This window comes from Vigna angularis, chromosome 10 (assembly GCF_016808095.1).
Source record: "Vigna angularis cultivar LongXiaoDou No.4 chromosome 10, ASM1680809v1, whole genome shotgun sequence".
NCBI lineage: Eukaryota > Viridiplantae > Streptophyta > Magnoliopsida > Fabales > Fabaceae > Vigna > Vigna angularis.
Genome location: NC_068979.1, coordinates 25,752,658 through 25,779,014, shown reverse-complemented (window position 1 = coordinate 25,779,014; position 26,357 = coordinate 25,752,658). Strand labels below are relative to the sequence as shown.

The 26,357-nt window shown below is 35.8% G+C and overlaps 1 protein-coding gene across 9 annotated transcripts; it reads left to right on the top strand.

Annotated features, from left to right (window-relative positions):
• The first annotated feature begins 2,622 nt into the window (after window positions 1-2,622).
• LOC108335651 (serine/threonine-protein kinase 1) lies at window positions 2,623-26,357 on the top strand. 9 transcript variants are annotated; one of them, XR_008245806.1, is made up of 18 exons: window positions 2,623-3,473; window positions 3,604-3,692; window positions 3,783-3,890; window positions 4,219-4,326; window positions 4,522-4,612; window positions 5,254-5,306; window positions 6,221-6,283; window positions 14,215-14,259; window positions 15,018-15,053; window positions 17,121-17,176; window positions 17,949-18,030; window positions 22,918-23,046; window positions 23,383-23,524; window positions 24,369-24,528; window positions 24,725-24,938; window positions 25,304-25,419; window positions 25,509-25,597; window positions 25,827-25,876. XR_008245806.1 is itself a non-coding variant. In XM_052869870.1 (18 exons), exons 1-18 carry the CDS (start codon window positions 2,699-2,701, stop codon window positions 25,721-25,723), a joined length of 2,481 nt encoding a protein of 826 aa, XP_052725830.1. In that variant the 5' UTR covers window positions 2,624-2,698; the 3' UTR covers window positions 25,724-25,820. The 9 variants fall into 9 exon arrangements, 6 of the variants coding, with proteins under 6 accessions (XP_052725830.1, XP_052725831.1, XP_017427207.1 ...); XR_008245804.1 differs by having other exon boundaries at window positions 2,624-3,473; window positions 25,512-25,597; window positions 25,827-25,879; XR_008245805.1 differs by lacking the exon at window positions 25,827-25,876 and adding an exon at window positions 25,684-25,705 and having other exon boundaries at window positions 2,624-3,473; window positions 25,512-25,597.

The window sequence follows — 26,357 nt, the reverse complement described above, 5'->3', positions numbered from 1 at the left end:
CCCAAAAATGAATTTAAGATAGTTTGCCAAGTAATAATGCATTAATTACTTAAAATTAACTTTATGGGTACCTTAAAATGTTGGAAGTAAAGACCTCTCTTAGATGCTTTTCTTTGATAAGTATCATTCCTTTGATTTTTAGTATCTTCTCCTACATTTTATTCTTAGAATGTAAATGACCATGTGTTTCATCATGATTGTGGTGAAAACAAAAATCTAATTCAAAAATAGGTTAGTAAAACATAATATCTGTATGCAAACTGGTTATAACTAAAACAAAAAACCAAATTGAATCAAGAATTACTCTAAAAACAACAAATGGATCAAGTTGTGATAGTTTGGGACAATTGTGATAATTCAGTTGGATAAAACACAAATGTTTTATTCAAAAGTCTTGCATTGATTCGGAAGAACATTAAGAGATACAAAGACATTATGAGAATGTTTCATCAATGCTTTCTGTCTTTTTAATCAGTACAAGCAGAACAATTGTCTCTACAAAAACAACGTAGCATCTGACCTCGTACATCAAAACAATGTTTTTTATAACAGATCTTTCTTGAAGTTTCCTATATAAAGAAGACCGCATGATGAGAAGAAAGCAATCTTAACTGCATAATTATCACACTGGTAAAATGCTCTTGTTGTTGCATCATATAGCCTTTGAGAAATTATATAATTTGAAACTTCTGTAAATTGAACAATTTAGAATAAATAAATTGTTCAATGTAGTTACTTATATACAATTTGTGACGAAAACCTTCTTCAAGCAACTTGGAGGAGATTCCATGAAGAAACAACTTTGAAAGTAGAAACATATGATGATGAAGGATATGAGATGTGAAGAGTGGTATGGAAGTTCATCTTGAAGGAGGTTTGATCAACCATCAACCGAAAAGGGTTAGGAGAAGTCAAGTTGAAGACAATCCTAATGAACTTAAAGAAAGAAAGAGGCTGCAAATTTTGACAAAGGTTATTTTCATTACTTCCAAGTTAAAAGTATAATGTTTGGTCACTCCTATTTATAAGATAAAGGAGTGAACCCATTTGAAGATGAAAACATTGTATATGTCAAATGTACATTGAACTTGTAAGCTTCTTGAACCTTCCTCAAGGGTAGATGTAATGCATGTGAGAATCTTCATTTAAAACAAGTTTTAGAAGGTTCCTCAAGGCCCAAGCAAGCCCAACACATGTTTGATCGTATCCCACTCAAGAGGGAAGTTCAAAAGGTTTCAAAACTAGCATGCTATAAGAAATTGATTGGAGATAATCAATTATTTCAATAAAAAGTTCCTTTTTACCTAAAAACTCTCTAGAATAATTATCAAGTGAAATAATCGATTATTTCAGAAGCAAATCCAAAGAAATGACCAAAAACAAGCCTAAATGACACGAGAATTTGACCAAAATACAAGGTCTAAAGAAAAGACTTATGTACATATTTACAAGGCTTAAGAGAAGGAAACAACTAGCTTGAAAACACCATCTTTCATAGGAATAGAAGTCCTTGAAATCCTTCTTCTTCTTCTCCCATTTTCCTAGCCATCGTTCAAGTTGTAACTTCTTGGATGAATCTCCATCAAGCTCCTTGGATGATTTTCATTAATTTGAAAGATTCATGTTTACATTCCAAATTGTATATTCATAGTTACAATAAATTAAATTGTGGATTGCATAATCTAGAATAAACATCCATTAGAAGAATTTTGAATTATGTAATTCAAAATTATAATTTTACTTAATTATGGATCTATAACATGCTTTGAAATTGACTTATTTAGAATTTTATATTTAACTTTAATTGCCAAAATTTTACTTTCCAATTTGGTTTACTTGTGAGCGCAATCTATCCGTGCTAATGATTTTTTTTTTCTTTAAGACAAGTCACTTAGTTAGATAGAACATAGAGTAACAAAGAAAAATTTAAATTTGTATATCTCAAAAGGGAAGAAGCTAAAAAAGCTAGTAATACAACACAACAATACACGTATAATTCAGAAATAAGCCAAAATCATCTTGCTTTAGAAGTTTTCAAATTTATACCATGGCAAATTTCTGAAACAAAATCATAACATTACATTCACTATCACAACAAAACATATTGTCAAAAATTTTACATAATCTAATCATATGTTCGAAATAAAGTATAATAAAAAGGTTTAAAATGTATTCTAAATTGTACAATTTAAAAATATATATTTCATATTATATGAAATCATAAATAAAATAAAAATTATTAAATATACAATTTAAAAGTATTTCTCAAATGATCGGATTATAATTATTAAATATACAATTTAGAAGCCTTTTTTTTAGGTTATCCGATTATATAATCTAAAATATAACACAATTTTTTAAGTTTTGGGTGAATTGATTTATAATGTTATACTGGACTAAACAATTTAAAAATATTACGAAACAATCGATGTAAACTGTTTCTCATTATATTACATATTACAATTACAATATTTACGATGTAAAGGCACAATTAAAATTTTTTTCCGTAAAAGGTGCATGAATGAAAAAAAGTAATGGAGATGGTGTAAGTAAAAATTAAACAGATAGAGCCCAAATAGAGCAGGCCCAACAAAAAGCCAGTAAACATCGTAGGCATTCTCCGTCACGGTGACGGCAAGTTGAGTGAAAAGGATTGATTCCTTTTTTTCACTCTGTTATACCTGCTCGGAGTGGAAAAATGGATCGGAGCTCTTTCCGGTCGGGAATGCGAAAATCCCGTTCTAAACCCGACATATACTCAACCTTCGTGGTTCACGATGACGAAGGCGATGACGACGACGGCGTAGAGACTAATCGCCGGCGGAAATCCGGCGGCGCGCAGCCGCATGAAGATCCTTACGCGACCATGGTGTACAAAGACAACGGCCGCGACGACGACGACGACGAATACTCCTCTCTCCCTCCGCTTCTCAAGCACCTCCCCAAGGACTTCGGCGGCGGAGCGCCGCTGGACTACGATGACGACGATGACGACGACGCTGGCGACTTCGGCACCATGATTGTGAAGAGCGACCGTAGACGGCATAACGATCGCCCTTCTTCCAGCTTGGCTTCGCCGCCGTGGAAGTCTCGGAGTTCGTCTCAGGCGAGTCCTATGAATAGATTCGGCGAAGGGGAAGACGACGGTGATGAGGAGGACGATAGTGGCGGATTCTCGACATTCGTCGTTCGTTCGACGGTGAAGTCTGGCGAGAGAGAGTCGGTAAGCGGAACAGTTGTACGACGGTCCTCCGGGGGCAGCGGCGGTGTCGGTTCGACGATGGAGAGAGCGGTGGCGAGCATGCAGGGGATGGGAGATTTTGGATTCGGAAAGCAGAGAAAGGGAAGTGGATCTTCGCAGAACGATGAGGGGAGGCATCACTCGATAACGACGAAGGTTTCGACGAGTTCGATTCCTGAAAGTATTACCAGAGAGGACCCAACGATTAAATACGAATTGCTCAATGAACTTGGTAGAGCCATTCGAGTTCATTCGTTCAATTTCTTACTTTGCCGAGTCCATTCTTTTAATTTTTCATTCGTGTTATGCTTTTCTCGCATTGAGAATTATTGTGGTGTTTGTGTTGGGATGATGGAATGCAGGGAAGGGGTCCTATGGAGCTGTTTACAAAGCAAGGGATTTGAAAACCTCGGAGATGGTTGCCATCAAAGTGATATCGTTATCCGAAGGGGTGAGTTTAGGTTGCTTGATGTCTGTGTTATGGTGTTTTTATTAGACTAAGTTTGAACTGTTGAGAATGACTTTTTGTATGGTTATTAAGGAGGAGGGGTATGAGGAAATCCGTGGTGAGATTGAAATGTTACAACAATGTAATCATCCTAATGTTGTCCGTTATCTTGGAAGCTATCAAGGAGAAGAGTATCTTTGGGTAAGAGTTCCTTAGCTTGTTATGTAACACTGACTTTGTGAAACTCTTTATATTTAGAGTATTCTTGTGACTTTGGTTTAATGGTGACATATTTTTGTTTGTTTGGGCTTCCTTGGGGCTGTGGTGGTGATTGGCTAAATTTTACTCTAGATTGGCAAGATTGTTCTTTTGGCTTTTGTTTGCTCTTGGTTCTTTCACTAGGACTCCCTTCTTAATTCTTATCAATTGTCTTTCTCTATGCTTTTGTACAAATTTGCTTGATTCTAGTTACGAGTTTGATTTTGCCTGTTAAAATGTGTTATCTGAATTCTGATTAAGTTTTTGGCAGATAGTGATGGAATACTGTGGTGGTGGTAGTGTTGCTGATTTAATGGGTGTGACTGACGAGTCACTGGATGAAGGTCAAATAGCATATATCTGTAGAGAAGCACTGAAGGTATAGCTGATGGGCTTCGTTAACACTGATTGTTTGACTTCTACCAAGTTTTCAATTTTAAGAATAATTAATTGATTTTGATAGAATTTAGAGAGCAAAGTACTTCAATAGATTTGTTTGAACCAAGGTTTCTGCTGTGTCTGTATGCTACTTTTGTTTAGTTTAGCCCCTAATAGTTTACCTAATCATGTGTAGGGTCTTGATTATCTGCACTCAATTTTTAAAGTCCATAGAGACATCAAAGGTGGGAATATCTTATTAACTGAGCAAGGGGATGTCAAGCTAGGTGAGTACAAAAGTTATATGATGATTGTCATATTGTTTCTTTGCAAATGAGAACTATAATAGCAATATGCCTTAGAGGAGTTGAATATTCTTTGTTACCCTCCCCTCTCAAAGAAATGTCATTCATTCATTAAATTTGTGTAATAATTTTTGCCTTGAATGCTTAGCTAGCAAGTAGCTACAATTAACTGAGTAGTGAAGCAACAGAAAAACCTTGAATGAAGTCGATTGTAGCTTGAGATGGGATATTCTATCTCTTCCCATGGTGTACTGAAGATTCTTAACTGAAAGAATCGGTCACCCAAAAAAACAGTGACAAGAGAAAGAGGATGCGACAACTTATAAGGATTGATGATCTCAATATTTGCCTCAAACAAACATCTCTGCAACAGAGATTCTTCAAACTCAATTTTCATAACATTACATTAGGATCTCTAAAATAGTTACCTCCTAGTAACAGTTGATTGCCCCAGTATCGAAAAAAAGTGTGTTCAAATTGAGCATATTTCTTTTCAGTGTGCAAATACACGATCAATGGCTGGAATCCTTTTTGTTTGTAATCAGATTTTTGGAAATACATTTTACATTTTCACCTCTAGGGTTTTTGTTCAATTATATTTTAACTCTAGGTTTCTTGAGCAGGGGATTTTGGTGTTGCTGCACAGCTTACAAGGACCATGTCAAAGCGGAATACGGTAGTTGATGCGATAACATTATTTTTATTTATTATGATTTGTATTCTTTTGTTATTATTACTTGATTATTTTAATTTTTTCCCCATATAGAATAGAAATGCTAATTGTTACTGATTTCAGTCCCTATGATGTAGGGAATCTTGATTTGCATGTTATGTATTTAAATAAAGTGGGCTGATAGTTTTTCCTTTCAAGCAATTCATAATAAAAGCAGCTATCAGAATGTTATTATGTCTGATTAATGAAGGGAAGAGTAGGACTAAGAACATGGTTTTGAATCCTTACATGCTGGGGTTATCGCTAGATGCAAGATTATTATTTTTTTAATAAATAGAAAGGGGTCATGAATCAAGTATTTTGATTTACATCACATTATTTCAGTTTTGGAACCATGTTAAATAGGTGGGTGCCATTAAGTTGTTTATTAAGTATGTTATTTCTATCAAATTGCATCCTAAAAGGAGTTGGAGATGGTTGTATTATGTGCATTGCATGAATATCCTTCTAGTGGGATTGGCTTTGAATACAAGTACACATATTTTGAATTTAATTTGTTCTATCATTTCTTTACTCAGATTTTTGGGGCACTTGTTTCTGATTAACCTTGTGGGACATATTCAAATCCCCGCCTGCCACCTGTTGTGGCTACACACACAGTTGTTTTTAGTCCCACTGTAGTTACTTGAGAGTAATATGAGCTTATAATTATATCCAAAAGTATTTGGCCGAAAACTTTGGCTTCAGTGAGTTGTTGTTTACCTTGTACATGTCCTTGAGAATTCTTGAAAATGACATGCTCTCATATTCTAAAGAAGTTGATTTAGACTAAGGCCTCCTGCTTTTTAAATGGACATGTCATTCATTCCTTTTATCTTATAAGATTTTTTTTTTATTTCTATTTAATGTGCTTATAGTTCATTGGAACTCCTCATTGGATGGCTCCAGAAGTTATTCAGGAAAGTCGCTATGATGGAAAGGTATTGTGTTTTTCTAAAATTGTGAACCTTGTTTACTTGGTTGCATAATTTTTTTTTTTCACTGTACTGCATCTCCTCCATGCTTTATTTCCATCTGCCCTTCCTTTTCTTCTGTAGATTGTTCTTAGGTTAAGGAGTTAGGAGAAAAAGTTGCACACTATACTGCCAGAAAACAGTATTTAAATATGTATATTTAAATTTGGACAAATAAAAATTAATTTGATACTAGTGGGTTTCAAAATTCTTCTTCCATGCTACGTCATGGACCTCCTTCAAAATGTGAAAGTTCGACCTTTATGTTTTGTTTGCTTGATAATCATTGAATGAAGTGGATGAAGGAATTTTTTTGAACTGGAAACTACAATATTTTTCATATGTTAGTGGTTCAAATAATCAGAAACAGTAATACATAAAGTTTTTATTGGAGGTAAGTGATGTTGAAGTATAGGAAGTAATTATTATATATGAATATAATAGTTGGAGTTCATCATTGATTTAAAGTATTTGCCTTATAAACTTTTTCAAAATATTGCTAATTGTAGTGTGGCAGTCTAGTGATATACTTGAGAACAAATCTCTTTGAAAGATTAAGCAGTGATAAATAATGAAAAAAGCTGATTAAAGCCTAGTTGATGATGCCCAATGAATTGAAAGATGATAATGACGATGTTAGTGTTGAAATGTAATATGTTTTTAGATATAGGCTCTGTAGGAGCCTACTGTTTACTGTTTATTGTTGATTACTGTTTTTCATTATTGTATAAGTATGTGTTTAGTGTGAAGATAATAATATGAAAAAAGAGAGTTTCTTTCTCTTAATTCTCCAAAATGGTATCAAGAGCCAAGCACCGGGGCTCTCTTCTGTAGACGCCATCAACCACCAGCCGCCGCCGTCGCCTCCGCCGCCGTTTTCACCGTCGCCGCCGCCGTCGCCGGTACCCCATTTTCTCAGGAAAATTTAGGGGTTTTGTGCGCCTCCGTGAGCGCGACCCAACCCTGGTGGTCGCCGTCCCTGCATCTCCCTCACGCGCCGTCACGCGCCGCCGCAGTCCGCCAGATCTCGCGCGCGTACTGTTCACGCGCCGCCCTACGCTGGTCGGAATTTCACCGCGCATCTAGGGTTCCGCTCGCCTCACTCTCCTGAGCCTATATCTTACCTTACTTCCCTGTTTCAGTGGGTGTAATTGATACCTAGGGTTTTCTCTCTCCCAATAGTTGAATATCTCTCCAAGTCTGGTTCATTTTCCGATCTGTAATGGCATCTACTGCAATTAATTCCTCTCTATCTGCAACTCCTATCATCACATCTGCAAAACTCAACTGGAAAAATTATTTATCTTGGTCTTCTACAGTGGAATTATGGTTTCTTGGTCAAGGACACCATGATCATCTAGAACAAGATATCTCTATGGTTCCAGATGAAGAAAAATCTCAATGGCAAAAATTGGATTTTCAATTATGCGCAATTTTGTGGCAGTCAGTGGAGCAAGAGGTTTTAGATATCTTGAGACCCTATAAAACATGTTCATCATTCTGGAAAAGGGCAGAAGATATTTTTGCTAATGATGTACAACGTCTTTTTGATGCAACCCAAAGAGTAGCTTCTCTAAAACAAGTCAACCATGACATGGTTTCTCATATAGCAAAGGCTCGGGCTGCTGTAGAAGAATTAAAGAACTTCTTTGTAGCTGATTCATTAGAAGGGATCAATAAAAAGCTTGACAAGTTTTACATGGTCCTAATTCTGAGAAGCTTACACTCCGATTATGATCATGTACGTGATCAAGTTTTAGCTGGTGATCAAATCCCTTCAATGGATGGTTTGGTTACTCGACTTCTTCGAGTACCTCCATTGGTGAAAGATGAGAATTCAATCGATGTTATTGGAACATCAGCTATGATAATGCCACAAGGAAGAGGAGTGCCACAAGGAAGAGGAGGAGGCAGAAGCAACCGAGGACGTGGTGGTCGTAGCATACGTCCTCCTCCTCAATGCACATACTGTAAGAAACTAGGCCATACTCGAGACAAATGTTATGTTCTACATGGATATCCAGACAAAGTTGCTCATGTGTCTAAATCTGGTGATCTAGAATCCAGAATTTCAAATGAAGAATATGAAGAATTTTTACGTTACAAGTCTGGAAAACCGTCTAATCCTGGCCAATCCTCTGTCATGACTAGTGTGCCTACAGCCAGCCTATCTCAATCTGTGGAAGGTCATAATCCATGGATTCTGGACTCAGGTGCCTCAGACCATATCTCTGGTAACATTGCTTCATTTTCTTCATTGTCTTCTCCAAGAATTCCTCATCTCATTACCGTTGCCAATGGATCAAAAGTGAAATCTCAGGGAATTGGAACAGTTTCCTTATCTCCTTCACTAAGTTTAAATTCTGTGTTATATGTTCCCAATTGTCCATACAATTTAATCTCTTTGAGTCAGTTGACTCGTACCTTAAATTGTTCCATAACCTTTACGGCCAATTCTTTTGTTATACAGGAACATGGGACAGGTCGTCTGATTGGAGAAGGACATGAGTCTCAAGGACTTTATTTCTTAAAACCTCATTCCTCAGTTTCCTGCTTTACCACTTCATCCCCCAAACTTCTGCATGATCGTCTAGGCCATCCAAGTTTGTTCAAGTTGAAGATGATGGTTCCAAGTCTCAAAAACATCCAAGTCTTAGATTGTGAATCTTGTCAATTAGGAAAACATGTTAGATCTTCCTATCCTAAAAGATCTGAGACACAGTGTGATTTTCCTTTTTCAATAATTCATTCAGATATTTGGGGACCAAGTCGTGTTACTTCATTTGGTTTTAATTATTTTGTAACCTTTATTGATGAATTCTCTCGATGTACTTGGGTTTATTTAATGAAAGAGAGATCTGAACTTTTGTCCATATTCAAGTCCTTTTTTATTGAAATTAAGAACCAATTTGGGAAGACAATTAAAATTCTTCGAAGTGATAATGCTAAGGAATACTTCTCTCTAGCATTTTCTTCATTCTTATCTTCCCAAGGAATTTTACACCAGTCAACCTGTCCTCACACTCCACAACAAAATGGCATTGCAGAAAGAAAGAATAGACATCTCATTGAAACTGCACGTTCCTTAATGTTGAATACTAATGTTCCTGTACATCATTGGGGCGATGCAGTCCTCACTGCCTGTTTTCTTATCAATAGGATGCCTTCTTCCTCTCTTAATAATAAAATTCCTCACTCTGTCATTTTTCCCAACGACACTTTATACCATGTTTCCCCACGTGTATTTGGGTGTATGTGTTTTGTTCATAATGTTTCTCCAGGTCTTGATAAGCTCTCAGCAAAAGCTATCAAGTGTGTTTTCTTAGGATACTCTCGTCTTCAGAAAGGGTATAGATGTTATTCTCCCTCCACAAAGAGATATTATATGTCAGCTGATGTCACATTCTTTGAGGATACACCTTTTTTTTCTTCCTCCATGGAGGATCGTTCCTCTGTTCAACAAATGTTTCCTTTACCAACATGTGATCCTCTAATTATTCCTGATTCTGTACCTCAAAATCAAAATCCAAATAACATTGTTCCTCCACCTCTTATCACATATCAACGTCGAACCCAATCTCGAACTCCTAACACTGACGATCCTCGAGACTCAGCTCCTTCTGCATCAGATCCTCAGACCATGGATCCTTCATCATCTTCACCTTCTACCGATTCAGATGATAACTGGCCCATTGCCCTCCGTAAAGGTATTCGTTCTACTCGCAATCCATATCCTATTTATAATTTTGTGAGTTATCATAACTTGTCTCCTACATATTTCTCCTTTGTTTCCTCATTATCATCGACTAAGGTTCCTAATAATATTCATGAGGCACTTGTTCATTCTGGATGGCGACAAGCCATGGTTGATGAGATGAAGGCACTTGAACACAATGGCACTTGGGATCTTGTCCCTCTTCCTCTTGATAAGAAACCTGTTGGTTGTAGATGGATTTATACTGTTAAAGTTGGTCCTACTGGTAAAATTGATCGCCTTAAAGCTCGACTGGTAGCTAAGGGCTATACTCAAGTTTATGGCCAAGACTATTGTGATACTTTTTCTCCAGTGGCTAAAACCAGTACCGTTCGTATTTTTCTTGCTATGGCTGCCATTCGTCATTGGCCTCTTTATCAGTTAGACATTAAAAATGCCTTCCTTCATGGTGATCTGGAAGAGGAGATATACATGGAGCAACCTCCTGGATTTGTTGCTCAGGGGGAGTCTGGATTAGTTTGTAAGTTGCGTCGTTCCCTTTATGGCTTAAAGCAATCACCTCGAGCTTGGTTTGGTAAATTTAGTCAGGTGGTGCAAAAATTTGGACTGAAACGTTGTGAGGCGGATCATTCAGTGTTTTATGGTCACTATTCTCCTGACAAATGTGTTTATCTCATGTTGTATGTTGATGATATTGTTATTACAGGGAATGACATCACTAGAATTAATCAGTTAAAGAATCATCTGTTCAATCACTTTCAAACTAAAGATCTGGGTCGTCTAAAATATTTTCTTGGTATTGAAGTGGCACAGTCAAAAGAAGGTGTCATCATTTCACAAAGGAAATATGCTCTTGACATTTTAGAGGAAACAGGTCTGACAAATTGCAAGCCCATTGACAATCCCATGGACCCAAATCAAAAGTTAATGACAGATCAGGGTGAACCTTTCTCAGACCCAGAGAGATATAGAAGACTAGTTGGAAAACTCATTTATCTTACCATAACAAGACCTGATCTTTCTTATCCAGTTGGAGTTGTGAGTCAATTTATGCAAAATCCACATGTTGATCATTGGAATGCAGTACTTCGCATTCTCAGATACATAAAAGGAAGTCCAGGACAGGGACTATTGTATGAGAACAAGGGAAACACTCGAATCGAAGGATATTGTGATGCAGATTGGGCTGGTAGTCCAATTGATCGAAGATCTACTACAGGATATTGTGTTTTACTTGGTGGGAATCTTGTATCTTGGAAAAGTAAGAAACAAAACGTTGTTGCTCGATCTAGTGCTGAAGCTGAATACCGATCTATGGCTCTGACTACATGTGAACTTGTGTGGATTAAACAACTTCTTCAAGAATTGAAGTTTTGTGCAAATGAGCAAATGAAACTGTACTGTGACAATCAAGCAGCTCTACACATTTCCTCCAATCCTGTGTTTCATGAGAGGACGAAACACATAGAAATTGACTGTCATTTTATTAGAGAGAAGTTGTTGTCAAAGGAACTGGTTACTGAATTTGTCAATTCTAATGAACAACTCGGAGACATGTTGACCAAATCTCTAAGGGGACCTAGAATTCAATTCATATGTTCCAAGCTTGGGGCATATGACTTATATGCTCCAGCTTGAGGGGGAGTGTTGAAATGTAATATGTTTTTAGATATAGGCTCTGTAGGAGCCTACTGTTTACTGTTTATTGTTGATTACTGTTTTTCATTATTGTATAAGTATGTGTTTAGTGTGAAGATAATAATATGAAAAAAGAAAAAGTTAGTTTAAGCATGTTAGAGTGTATACTTAGTTATATTTTGTACATAATTTGTTAGAGATCTATAAGCTATTACTAATAGCTATATCTTATGTTGCAAGCGGTTACCTACAAATACTTTTGTAAGCTTCTTATTTCAGTATAAAGATTGAATACAATTCAATTTGTTATAAAATCATTAAGTTCCTTTCACATGGTATCTAGAGCAATATTTTGACGTTCCTCTTCTCAAGTTCTAGGGTTCCTCTTAGCAAGTTCCTCATTGCAAGTTTATTTTCATGTCGACTTCTCTTGGCAGTGTCTTCTTTGCAACGTCTTGTTTTGTTTCCATGGCATTTGCTTCGCAGTCATTTCCAAGCTCCATTTGTGAAAGCTTGATGACTTGAAATTTCTCCATTACAAATAACATGTTGAACCGGTAATAAAATTGCATAAGCTATAGTGATTTGTCGTGAATCACGCAGTTCCACCACATTATCTCATTGAAGATGATTGTACCCTTGATCTAATTAATCTGAAGTATGAAGCAAGGGGAGTTGAAGACCAAATGTTACTTGTTTGACTTCAATCTATTTTCTCTAAGTCAGTTGTGTCAAGTTCTTGGGTCGAGTCACTCCTATGGGCTTTGGGAGAAGTTCATGAATATTTTGGTCTTTAAATAAAATCTCACATGCTTCCATGCATACTGTGATGCGTACATTTTGCTTGTTTCCAAATCAGTGGAAGAGTATTCTTAGAAAATAGACTTTAAACTTAGCTCAACTTAACAAAATCAACTTGTTAGCACCCAATTATGTACTACATTGACCATATCATTAGTTGATGTGAGATTTTTTACACACTGCTCATCTTGAGGATTGGACATCTTGAATGTAGGACTAAATGTTTATAGGTGGTTCAGTAGTGGGTGTTACAATAAGCCCAACTAAGCTTGCTAGGATAGGTCCTCGATATGTTCTATATGGTCTTAAAAGTATTTAACCTCACAAAATTGTCTTGTAAGGTGAAACTCACACCCAGTTGGATACTATAATTTGGTCATATATCAAGTTGATATGGAATCTCTAACAATTATCTTCAACATTAAGAGTTTGTTGATTAGCTAGCTGGTGTTGGAGTTCTGGTCTGTAATAAAGAATATGTTGATGCAATTCTTGAAGGACTTTTGTCTAATTATGCACCAATTGTTTCAGTTACTGAAAGCAAAAAGTGTACACCGTCCATTGCTGAAATAAGAAGCTTACGATTATGAAAGGAATGAAGTCCATTAACACCAATAATTCCTTGAAAAAGAACTTTATTTTTCCCTTGATATTTGACAAGACACTTTTCAGGATTAAATTCTAGCAAAACTAAATCATCTTTGGCAAATTGGCGAACACTTTAACAAGTTTTTAGGAATAGAAGGAACATGTAACAATTTGTTTAGTTTAGAGGTGATGCGTGAATCATGAGGTGACACAAATAAAGAGAAACCAACACCATAAATACTTTAACTTTCACCATTGCCTATGAATATTTGATCCAGACCATCAAAATGAATAAGTTGTTTGATATGTTGTGGTTCACCAGTCACATGAAAGCTTGCACTAGAATCTGGTATCCAAGAAGCATTTCCGCTTTCTTGAGAATTTGAGTTTGTTAACATTGCACGCTCTTGGCTGGGCAGTGTTTGGAGACTAAATATTAGGATTAACCCAAGTATTTGAGATTTTATAGGATGTAGCAGAATAAGGAATATATTGTTGTGTAGCTGGATCAATGAAATACATTGACTTATGAGGCTGATAAGAAATATCATATCTAAAATGACAGTCATTTGCTGTGTGGCCAAACTTAAGGCAGATCTAACATTGAGAATTAACAAATTTACCACCACCACAATCACGGCCTGAACTGGAAGCACAATGAGTGACCTAACCACTAGAGACACCGCAATTAGTGAAACCCATCACACGATACCATCATCACTGCAACAATATTAGCCAAAGTAGTCTTCATTATAATTCAGTAAAGGAGATACCAAACCTTGCATCTCATTAACATACCGAACAAGAAATGTTTCATGGCCATAACAAAGAGTTTCAAGGAATGTGAACTGTTTATTTGCTCAAGTTGAATATAAAGTTAATGGGAAGAATTAAGTTCAAGAGCTTAACATAAAAAATTTTAGTATAATTGACTGTGATTTATCTAGTATACGTTTTAAAAAATTTAATTAAGAAAAAACGAGGACCATTATGTTATTTTACAGAAATATTTTGTTCCAGCACTGTTCCCAATATGTTGTTAATCAGAGTCTAGACAAATGCATATTGCCAATGATAATGTTTTACATTATATGATTAAATTATTGGAGTCATCCATATTTTGATGTGGTTACATTTATTTAAATATGATTTTCAGGTTGATGTTTGGGCTCTTGGTGTGTCTGCTATTGAAATGGCTGAGGTATATCCAGTGCTTGTGTTTTTATTCTAGATCTTCCAAGTAGATTGGTAATTAATCCAATGTGGGTTACCTTTTTCTTTCGCTTTTTATGCTTCCACCTTGTGCAAGGTATTGCCAATTTAACACTTTTAAAGGTGATTATAGCCTATAAGGTGGTCTTAGATTTTCTGGGTTTGGTCTTGACCCAACCCCATAAAGCTATCTTGTAAGGGGAAGTTTTCACTCCACTCAATATTTTTAGCCTTATCACTAGTAGATTTGAGACTAAACCACAACCCTAGAGATTGCCGCTTAGGCCACCCTTAAAGTGGCTCTAACTAAGGTGGGCTTGGGCTGACTGCAATTAAGGTGGCTTTCCAACAGTCCCCTTCATGTCCAGGACTTTAAGCCTGGAGCACGGCAAATGCAGGTGACCCAACAATGGATCTAGGATGGGCTTTGTACTATCTTAGATTTTTGGGTTTGCATCCCACTTCTATTTTCTATTTTAGCCATATCACTAGATGATTTGAGACTGAGACTAAACCACCACCTGGAGAATGCAATTAAGGCAACCTCCAAAGAGGTCACAACTAAGGCAGGTGAGGGGTGACTTTAATTAAGGTGGCTTTTCCAGCAGGCGAAGTTTAAGCCCAAGCACTCTTCGGGATAAACAATGTTCTGGATAAACAATGTTTCTGGATAATCTGATGTTGCATTAGAAAAATAACTCATTGTCATTCTTAGTGATGCTTGAAGTCTGTTACCTCAATTTTCAGGGTGTTCCTCCAAGATCTGACGTACATCCAATGAGGGTTAGTAACTTCATACATATTTGTTATTGACTGTTGTTTTATTGATAACATATGATCTATTTTCCCCCTGCCTCCTTCTCATAAGTAATATTCAACTGGTAATATATCTTGATGTTCTTAAAATGTTTGGATTATTTGTTGTTTCATCTATTGTTTCATGTTTTCAGTTAGTTAGGATAAATTTTAATATTTGAATGGGTGAATTAGGAAGGAGAAACATAAGATTAACTGAGATAAATAGAAGAGTAATTGAATAGGTGAGTTTATGGATATTGTAATATTGGATAGCTTTATGGTGACAGTTTGAAGTATTGATTAGTCATGAAAGAGAATCTAGATTTTAGTTGTATTAGAATTCAGAACAAGGCTGAAAAGTTCTCGTATAGCAGCATGTAGCGGTGAACTCTAAAATGCTTTGTCAGGACAGTAGTAGGGGAGGCTGCTATATTAAATATTAGAATGCAACTAAACAATTTATACCACCATAAATGCTCTCTGTTTAGAGACTGGTTGTATCTGCTGTACGTGAAATAATACTGAGAAAAGACTAGTTGTAACTGCTATCGGAAAAGTAATCTGGCTAAGCTTTCCGAAGCTGTTTTCTATGAAGCTGAACAATCTTTATGTAGTTACAGATTCTACTAGCCTGAACTTGTCCTATGAACCTTTTTGTATGCTCTTTTTGCTAATCTATATATGCATATTGCTGCTGAGCGAAATCATCCAGTCAAGCATTTTCAGCAACTCTAAATCTTCAAGTCCTGCAAACATAAAAAGATCGAAGAAATTCTTGAGAAATAATGTCTTGTTTTATATACATAATCACCATCAATAATAAGAACATAGTAATGAAGTTAATTACCGAGATGATGGTGAAGTTGATGGGAAAAAACATAATAAATTAGATAAAATTCATTTTATTGATATTGGATGGCGGAAAATATCCGTGACCCCTGATGAAAATATTGGAACAATACCATTAAGGAGCAAAAATTTGGAGCATTCATGATCTACATATTTAGTACCTTTATTGGACCTAATTTTATATTTTTTTCTAAATTGACTTTTGATAAGACAAATAAAGTCAGCAAGTTTTGAAATACCTCAGACTTTTCATAACATATGTCCATGCAACATGGGTGCAATCATCAATAAAAGTAACAAACTATATTGCCCTAAAACAGGATCCCAAACATCAAAGTGAATTAAATCAAAAGAAAAATTACTCTGTTTATTTGGATGGGATAGTCTTCTATGATGAAAGCCTTGTTGGGAATTTGTGCATGTTTCTATTGTTGCTTTGTTGGCTTATGACCCCCTTGTGTTGTTTGGACATAAAACCCACTTTGCTTCTTAGCAGTTGATATCATCTTCCTTGTAGAAGGTCCTGGAAGACACAATAAGACGAGAAAAATGTTACTAAATAGGAAATGTTACTAAAGTCTTTTACTAAATAGGAAATGTTACTAAAGTCTTTTACTAAATAGGAAATGTTACTAAAGTCTTTTCTAATTCAATAGATGATTCTAACATTATATTCCGAGAAGAACGACATATGGGTATACTATCACAATTTTCCACTATAATGAGTTGTTTTGTATTCATTTTGACATATAAGTTGAAAGCATAGGAAATGGAATCATGTGATCAATTGTTCTTGAATCAAGAATCCAAACACCTTGGGACACATGGACAACCATATTCAATGAACTCTTACCTCTTATGGAAATGGTACATGATCCACCGGACTTACTCATTGATTTACTATTGTCATGGCAAAGCTTGTGTTGGAGGTTCCTCCATTAAGCATGACGATCCTCTGACTTTCTTCTGCCTTGACAATAAAGCAATAAAGCAAAAACTTGTAATTAACAAGCTTAGTGATTAATAATAACCAGGGTTACTCTTTTTAGAATGAGTATCTTACTCCCTACTTTATTATTTAATAATAAACTCTTGGTTATTTTATCGTTTATTTGGCATTTATGAAGGCATGTTTGTTTTTCTCTCTTTTCTTTGAGGGGATTCAGTGTATAATAATTTTTTTTATTTCTTCTATAATTGTAGGTTTTATTCATGATATCAATTGAACCAGCTCCGATGCTTGAGGATAAAGAAAAATGGTTTGTTTCTATAGTCTGTTGTCATCCAAGCTGTACATTTTCTCATTTTTTAATAAGTGAGCTTGAAGAGTCATCATTTGATGATCTAGAATGAATTCTAGTTTAGATAATTCTAATGATCTTTTTCCATGTGCTATATATTATGTTTTATGTTGTGCTCATTTTATATTTTTGTAAAGCCAGTAGGGTGTAACTGCATGCTGCAATTCTTCTACTATACAATTTTTGCCTTTGATACTTTATTTATATTGAGATGATGTTGAATGGAAACCACTTGTAAATTTGAAAGCATAACTTTTTATCTTGAATTGTGTTGTTAGGTAGGTGCTATCTCCTATTAGTTGTATATCTATTCTACATGTTATAAAGTCATGTATCGGCTAGAAACTCATCTATTATCCTACACAAACAAAATTTCATACATTCTTTGCTCCTTCCCACTTCCTAGTTCATGAATATAGCACATCCATTCAAATGGTGATTCACTGTCGTATTGAAGTTTAAGAATACAAAGGTTGGTGCATTTAAGGAGAAGGGACTTGATGTACCAAAAATTCGTTGTGATCTCCTCGCTTGATCTTAGTGAGATTTATTTTCTTAACCCAGAAAAAATAGTGCTTGATTGGTGCTTTTCATTGGCTAATGGTAATAAATGCAACATAAACTACCCTGATTATATTTGCCAATGTGATATCTTGGTGTATGTGATAGTGTCTCTAATTAGTGATGATACCTTTATGTGACAGTGATTTGAATTTGAATTTCTCTTTAGGTCTCTGTATTTCCATGATTTTGTTGCAAAGTGCCTAACCAAAGAGCCTCGGCTCCGTCCTACTGCATCTGAGATGTTGAAGGTATGCTTAGTAATATTGTTTCTAATCAAATTTAATTACTATTATGGGGAGTCGTAAGTTTTGTTTGAAGTTATCCTTATATGTTAAATATTTGAAGGAAAATATAACGAGAGACAGACAAAGACGAGATGACATCCACTTGTCACATCTCAATATATTTGGTTCTGTATGAAAGGTTGGATTAGAGACAATGTGTAATATTTCTTCCTAGTTGTCACATGTAAGGTGCAGTTAGGAGCTTTCTTCAAATTTAAGTTCTTTGAGAAGTTGTTTTAGCCATATGAGCTCACGAATGACTATTGTCATTACCCAATATTTTGTTTCTGCTCTTAATTTTGCCATAACATTTTGTGGCTTACTTTTCCACAATATTAAATTACCTCCAAGAAAACAATACATTGAGTGGACCTACCATTTTGTCAGAATACCCAATAATTTGAGTAGTTCCTTTATCTTCATAAACAAGGCCTTTTCCAGAATCATTCTTAATATTAATATACTTCGGCATCTCTGCGACTGCATTCAATGGTCTTGACAAAGAGAGTTCAAAAATTTACTTGAAATAAATTGCTATCTCTAGAAAGAGGAGGGTGTTTCGCTTTCAAGACCTTTTGGAAACTTTTCACAAGCTTGATGAATTAGGCACTGACGGGGATGTCTAAAGATTTGAATTAGTTCACAATCTTTTCTTAAAATAGTAGGAGGTTGCTCGTATAGACTATTGTAGAAAGACCACCATGAAATAAATGCATATTTTGTTGTTAGGCTGAAACGGAGTCTGGTAGTGATTAGTTGCAAGGCAAAATACAGGTCAAATAAATGTCATTTTGGCAATAGGAGATAAAGTGTTAGTATAATCTTCACCATAGATTTGTGTTTCCTATGGAAACCAGCCAAGATTTATAGCAATCAATGTTACTATCAGGTTTTGTTTTAAGTGTATAAGACCCAGCAATTTATTTGCTAGCTGGAAGAGGAGCCAATTTCCAAGTACCACTGCTTTGAAAGACCAGATCTGGTATGAGACCAGATCTAGTACGAGAGATAGTGTAGGGGAAGGATTCGGACATGACCTCCACTATATTGTTATCTGTTGAAGATGGGTCTCGTCATGAATTTCAATCCGTGAATGACGCTAGTGTACCTGAAGAGGTGCTGGAGAAACATCATGAGTTATGGCATAGTCATCTGATGGTGATGAAGGAAGATTGGCATTGGTGGGAAACTGATTACATATCTTGTCATTAGAAGGAACATGTGTATAGTATGAAACATACTCAATAAAAGGAGACAGTAGCAGAAACAATACCTATGAAGATTAGGAGAGAAACGTCATTACCCTTTCAGAGAATGATGATATCCCACAAAGACACATTTGAGCTACCGAGGAGAAAGTTTATCCCGAGCATATGTGAGGTTATGTATAAAACATGTCTAGGAAGTACGGAGGAGATTGTGAAAAAGGGTATAGTGTGGAACCTGATCACTAAGGAGAAATGGTGGCATCCAATTAATGATAACATGTTGTAAGGACAACATCCTCCCAGAAATGGTGAGAAAGTTGACTTTGAAGAAGTGTTTGATAGTTACAATACAATACTTGAAGAGTTGAGAGAAGATGAAAGGTCTTATATTTTTCACTTAATGAGCCTAATACAACTTACTACTGTATTTATAGGAGACAGTAGTTCTGAAAAATGAAAGGGCGGGAAGCCCCTAACAAAGCCCTAACATAAATATTAATAATAATAAAGACACTATACTTCAACAACAATGTTTGTTATTGCATTTGGGTACTCCATTTTGTTGAGCAGTATGTGGACACAAAGTTGGGTGAAAAGTACCACTAGATGCCACAAACTGCTGGAATTAATGAGAAAAATGTTCACAAGCATCATCATTACGAAAAACATGGATATACCTAATCGTGTTTTTGGTTTCATTAAAAAGGTTTGAAATATAGAAAGCACTTCTAGTTGATTTTTCATTAACCAAATAAAACTACACCTAGAATAATCATTAAGATAATAAAATATTGGTGGGGTAATAGAATGGTAAAGACCTCAAATATCAGAGTAAACCAAACAAAAAAGATATGAAACTTGTTTATTGAGACTGCTAGGAAATGACCGGTGAATATCCTTTTCTAACTGTCATGACTCAATTCAAAAGTAGACAAATATTTTAGACTTGGAACCATCTTTTGCAATTTTGTCAACCTGAGATGAAATATCTGTGCATGAATCATCATTAGAGAGAGCAAAGATGCACATACCGATGCTGATGGAGAGATAGTTAAGGTCATGTGACTCTTATCCGATGCTAATTGTATGACTTGCAATTTGATCTTGCAAGTTAATATTATTGTTATTGAAAGTGAAAATAATATCATGGGATTGGGTTAGTTGGGTAGCAAACAATAAATTGAAGGGGATACTGATAGAATAATGAATGCATATGTTAGGAGGAAACATATAAAAAATAAGGTTGTTGGTTGGGTTGTTAGGTGAGGGACTTTCGGTGAAAGGGGGCCCTGTTGTGAGGGGATGTTTTTTGGATCATTACTATCCTGTGTAGGAGGGAACATTGTCCCTGGATTGTTTTTGCCTATGTTTGTTGCCTAAGATCAATAATATTAGGGATATTCAGTGTATCTTCAAGACCGAATACATTTTTGTTAGTTTCTTCTATAAAGAAATCTAATAGGCATGTAGGGACATAAAGAAACTTGAGATTGAAACTAGAAAATATATTTCTAGAGGACTTAATTGATCCCTCTCACTTTTATCTATTTATAATAAAGCTCTGATACAAAAGTATATGGAAGATTAAGGCTCTGCCATAGACACCTAGGTGCAAACCTACATACTACTATAGATACTACACATAAAGACTAGCACACTACCCTTAAGTAGGCTTAATGATGATACATAGATGCAATTATTCTAACACTTTCCCTCAAGCTGGAGCATACAAATTGTATGTACCAAACATGGAACAAATAAACTCAATCCGAGAACCCCTTAATGACTTAGTCAATACATCTGCAAGTTGGTCATTTGAACCAACAAACTCAGTACATATTTCTTTTGTCAATAACTTTTCACGAACAAAATGACAATCAATTTCTATATGTTTAGTCCTTTCGTGAAACATTGGATTTGATGCAATGTGGAGAGCAGCTTGATTATCACAATACATCTTCATAGTCTGGATGTCACAGAAGTTAAGCTCTTGAAGGAATTGCTTCACCCATATATAAGTTCAAATGTTAGTAACGCCATTGCCCCGACTTCAACTATTGATCAAGCTACTACATTCTGTTTTTACTTTTCCATGAAATATGTTTTCTCCCAGGAAAACACAATATCCGGTAGTAGACCATCTATCAATAGGCGAACCTACCCAATCTACATCACAGTACCCAGAGACCTGAATGGTTCCTTTATCTTTAGCTGATTAAGCATGAGCTTTATTTTTGGCAGTTGCTTATTGTTAGATATATTATCTTTATTTTATATTTTTCTTTTATCTTTAGTTAGTTTGTTATTATTTTTTATTTGTATTTTGGGCTTATCCCATATTTATTCTATTATAAATAGAGAACCCTATGTGTGTATTCAACACAAGGGAGAGTAATCCCACATATGGTTTTTCACTATATTCAGCATGGTATCTAGAGTCTGGTTCTTTTGAGGAAAAAAATTATGCTGTCTCTGCCACTACACCCACCACTGCCGGTGGCAGCGCCTTCTAGCGCTACCGGCGGCGCCTTCTAGCACTACCGGCGGTGCCATTGTCTATCGTCGTCATCTACCGCTGCCACTACCGGAGTTCCAGTTTCAACCAACGATCACACAGTTTTGATAGTCTCGGTCAGGTGACCACCGTGTCGTCAACAACGCCTTCATCGAAGCTCCTACGCGCTTTCAACACCTTCTGAAGTTGTGAATCTGTGCCCTTTTCCGTCGTGCATATGGCACGTCTCGTCTCCTCTTAGGCAACAATTTAGAGCATCAATGTCGTTCTTTTTCCTTTTTGAGGTTTATTGTGCATGGTTGCATATCCCGTCTCCTCTCAAGCAACTGTTCAGAGCGTCGAGGTCGTTCTTTTTCCTTTTTCAGGTGCCTTGATTGGAGAATCTTGGATTTTTAAGGTTTCTCTCTCCTATTCATCAATGACTTTCTTTTGCTGTTGTCTCTTCTAACTTCTCTTCTGTCACCATTGCATTTGACCCGTTTATATATGTTTTTTCTCTTGTGGCAAAGATGGCTTTTGTTAGTTTATTTATAGTTGTGGTGACTCTTCAACAATGACCTCTTTATCCATTGGATGTCAACAATGCATTCCTCAATGGCGATTTGCAAGAAGAGATTTACATGGAACAACCTTCCACATTTGTTGCTCAAGGGAAGTCTTCTGGGTTGGTATTTTGTCTTCTATGTCGCCTTTGCAAATCATTAGCAATTTGGTATCACTCGAGTGCAGAAGGAGATATTTTCGTTAAGTCTTTATAGATTATATTAGTATCAAGCTTGGTACATACGATTTGTATGCACTAGCTTGAGGGAAAGTGTTAGATATTTATCTTTATTTTATATTTATCTTTTATCTTTAGTTAGTTTGTTATTATTTCTTATTTGTATTTTGGGCTTAGTCTATATTTCTTCTATTATAAATAGAGAATTCTATGTGTGTATTCAACACAAGGGAGATTAATCCCACACATAGTTTTTCACTATATTCAACACTTATAATAATTGGTGACTAGAAAACTCCAGACATATATGCCTTGATTTGCTACTATCTGGTTTGCAATGACATATTTAAACTTTTTTCAATGATGTATTTTGCATCAAGTGAAAGTTATTTTCTATTGCTGTGTAGCACAAATTCTTTGAAAAGTGGAAAACTGGATCTGCTGCAATGTTGCCAAAATTAGAGAAGGCAAGGGAAATCAGGGCTTCAATGGCTTTGCAGGTGCAAACACTTGCTCCAGCAGCATCAGAAGATCAGGTATGATAAAAACTCCCTCCCTCTTACGCACATCCATGCATCTTGTTCCATCTACCTTCTACATTGTAAAACTCAATAAAGAAAGTAATTTCCATGTAAAACACAAGTTCTTAATCTGAAGTAGCCCATTTTAGTCTCAAGAGGTTGATGAATTATTCTTTTTCTGATAATACATGCATTATATATATATATATATATATATACTAGAGGCCCATAACTTGCGGGTTTCATATCAGAGAAAAAAGCACTAGAAAATATCCTTGATTTAGGGGATACAATCTGTTATGGAATATTTCCTAAAATAACTAACATGTTCTTGTTTTCGTTTTTTTCCAGCTAGTTTCAAAACCAAATGATGAATATGGAGACACTGTTCCATCAAGACCTCATAACATTGGCGTTGAAGGGGCTGCTAATTTGTCATCACGTGGCACTGTGAGGAAGCTACGTGAGGTGGAAGATGTAGACATGAGTGAAGGTATGTGATTCTTGCATCTTGTCTGTGGATTGGCAATTTTTTCTCAATTTTGATTATCGCCTAATGTTAGAATGTTTGCTGTGCATGCTTTTGTGTATGTATGAGAATATCTTGGAAGTCAACTATTATATAATATAAAATGTTTATCTTCTTGTATAGTACCTCTTCCAACTGAACAATTGTTTACAGTTTTTCCTTGGATGTTTTGCTTATTATGGTTTATAATTTTGGTCTTGATTGTTAAGATTTCATGCATTGACAAATAATATAGGCAAAATACTGCATATAAGGCTGGGACTGTCCTTCCTTTTTACCTAGCTTTTGGGGTTGTATTAAGCCCTATTTTTTTTTTCTAATCATTGTTTTATTCATTGTTCAAGCACTGATTTTTCTGAAATGTTACTGAATAATCTATGTCGTATTTAAAAGAATTTTCTGGTTATTCCCGAGTTAAAGACTCCAGACATGCAAACCAATGTGGTTGGGGATTACTAGGGTAAACCCTGTACATAAGTTCCCTAATCCTCCATCTGTCTCATATTGCTTGGCATATTGATTGGGAGGGAAAATTGGAAATGGTTTTTAATTTTCTCTTCGGTTGAAAAGATAAAATGAAAAGAAAAGGTATGGTATGGTATGGTGAGAGAAAACTGTAGAAACAAAGAGTTCACAATTTTATCTTTGTTTCTAAATTCGCCTACCATTTTCTTCCTTTAATCCATATAAACGGTTAGACTTATAATTTATTTCTTTTCTAAAATACACAGTTCTTAAATTTTGGATAATGGAAGACCTTGTTTTTGTTTTATGTAGGAGTTGAAGACCTTGTTTTTGTTTTATGTAGGAGTTGAATATTATGATTTATGTGGATTATTGGCAGGCAACTTTGGCACTGTTATAGTCCATGCTGATGAGTTACATCAGAAGACTACACAATATACAGATTCTGCAGTTTCCGACTCTGCTGTACCAAGTGGCACAGGAGGCAGATTGGCTGACTCTGGGTACTTACCTGTCTTCACTACCTATATTTTTTAAGAAGGCAGTTTTCTTTTATTCTCTCGGTCTGATATTCAAACTGTATTAGCTTTGCAAATTTGTGAATTGTACTTCATTTTCATATTATAGTCTGTCCCTCTCTTTTCCTTTTCATTTTGCATGTCTTACCGCAGTCTGCTTTCTTTTGGGATAATCTTTTAGGATTGAGAATCAGAAAGTTGACTTGACGAAGACCACCTCTTTAAGAGGATCTAGTGCTACTACCAATACTATTCAATCATCTATACCTTATGCTAGTGATTCAACTGAGCAGAGCCTCAGAATCAAAGGTAGTTATCGAGCACCAGCTGGAATGGGTAGTGATATATTCAGGGGGGAAACCGGCAGCCGTAAAGCATTTGCTTTACAAGATAAGGTATTTTTGTGATTTGATTTGCGCATCGGATGTCAAACCCTTTCTGTAAGGGATATCACCCTGTTTGAGCAAAATTTGATGTTTTTAGTTATTAGAGTTGTTACCTCTAGCTTTTCAAAAAGTATATCTTCCTGAATCCTTTGTTTGGCAGATTTCTATCCCTTTTCGTTTCTTGAATTAATTGTCCCATTAATTATGTATATATATTGTCCGTCATGAATGTCTTGTGTGATTGCAGTGTCTGACTTACCTTTTTAATTCAATTTCTGTGCCAATGTAGCTCTGGTCCATTTATGCTGCTGGTAATACTGTGCCTATCCCATTCTTAAGGGCAACAGATATATCACCTATTGCTCTCTTGTCAGACAACGTACTTGGTGGCCTACAACAGGATACTGGTGGAACCGGAACAGTGGAAGCACTGCAAGAGCTTTTCAGTGGTGATGGACAGTCCAAGAAGGGCCGCAGAGCGCTAAATGAGGTAACTGTGTGTGGTGCGAATTTGCCCATGTATGTATACGTGTACTACACTTGTTATGGCCATTTATGTTTGTTTTCCAATTGATGCAGCAGATGCCTCTTCCTCCAAGCATTTACCAAAGGTTGACATCAAGTTCAACACTTATGAATTTGGCACAGGCTTTAGCTTACCATAAGATGTATGTCTCTTAAACTTTTGATCAGCAAAACTTTTACCATTTCGACGTGAACAAAATAACATTAATCTATTCAAATGCGTAAATAGGAGAGCTGTACCAGATTTCACCAATGGGCGTGTCAATTAAGCAAACAATTTTAGGACTCGGGATATCCTGATGCAGTGATTCCTTTCAGCTCCTCCTATGTTCATGTTGATATTCTGTGCCTAATTGTTTTGCTTGTTGTTAGGTGTTACGAGGATATGCCACTGCAAGAGCTGCAAGCGACCCAGGAGCAGCGAACTATTCAAAATCTCTCTGACACACTTCGAACCATACTTCGGTTGTAGGTAGGTAGGATATCTTCTTACGACTATTTTAGTCCCCAAACCTTACTGGCCTCAAAGATCACAGAATCATTCTCTTTTGTCGTATCATTTATATATATATATATGCTAATCAGTGGCAGATAAGCCGCAGCTGCCTTTTATTTATTATACATATTTTTTAGGTGTATGATTGTGTAACTAGTACCCCTAAAGTTTTGCCGGTTTCTTTCACCCTTTTTCTTAGTTTTGTTAAGTAAACCCTAGAATAATAGGTTTTTGTAAGCTGCCACATATTTGTATGTAAATAGTGTATGCATGACTTTCAACTAACACTGTTGCATTTGTTCACGTTGTAGTCATTAGTGGGAGTTTTAAAGGAATGTAAGAATTTTCTGAACCATATTTGAATTATAATATGAATGGATGGATGAATTAGTTTCATTCAGTGGTTA

Bases quoted from the DNA above. Each gene is read 5' to 3' on its own strand.
- LOC108335651 (XM_017571716.2), top strand. From the start codon at position 2,699: ATGGATCGGAGCTCTTTCCGGTCGGGAATGCGAAAATCCCGTTCTAAA. The intron at 3,474-3,603 runs GTAGAGCCATTC...GATGGAATGCAG, and splicing joins CGAATTGCTCAATGAACTTG to GGAAGGGGTCCTATGGAGCT. The intron at 23,525-24,368 runs GTATGTGATTCT...TGTTTTATGTAG, and splicing joins AGATGTAGACATGAGTGAAG to GAGTTGAATATTATGATTTA.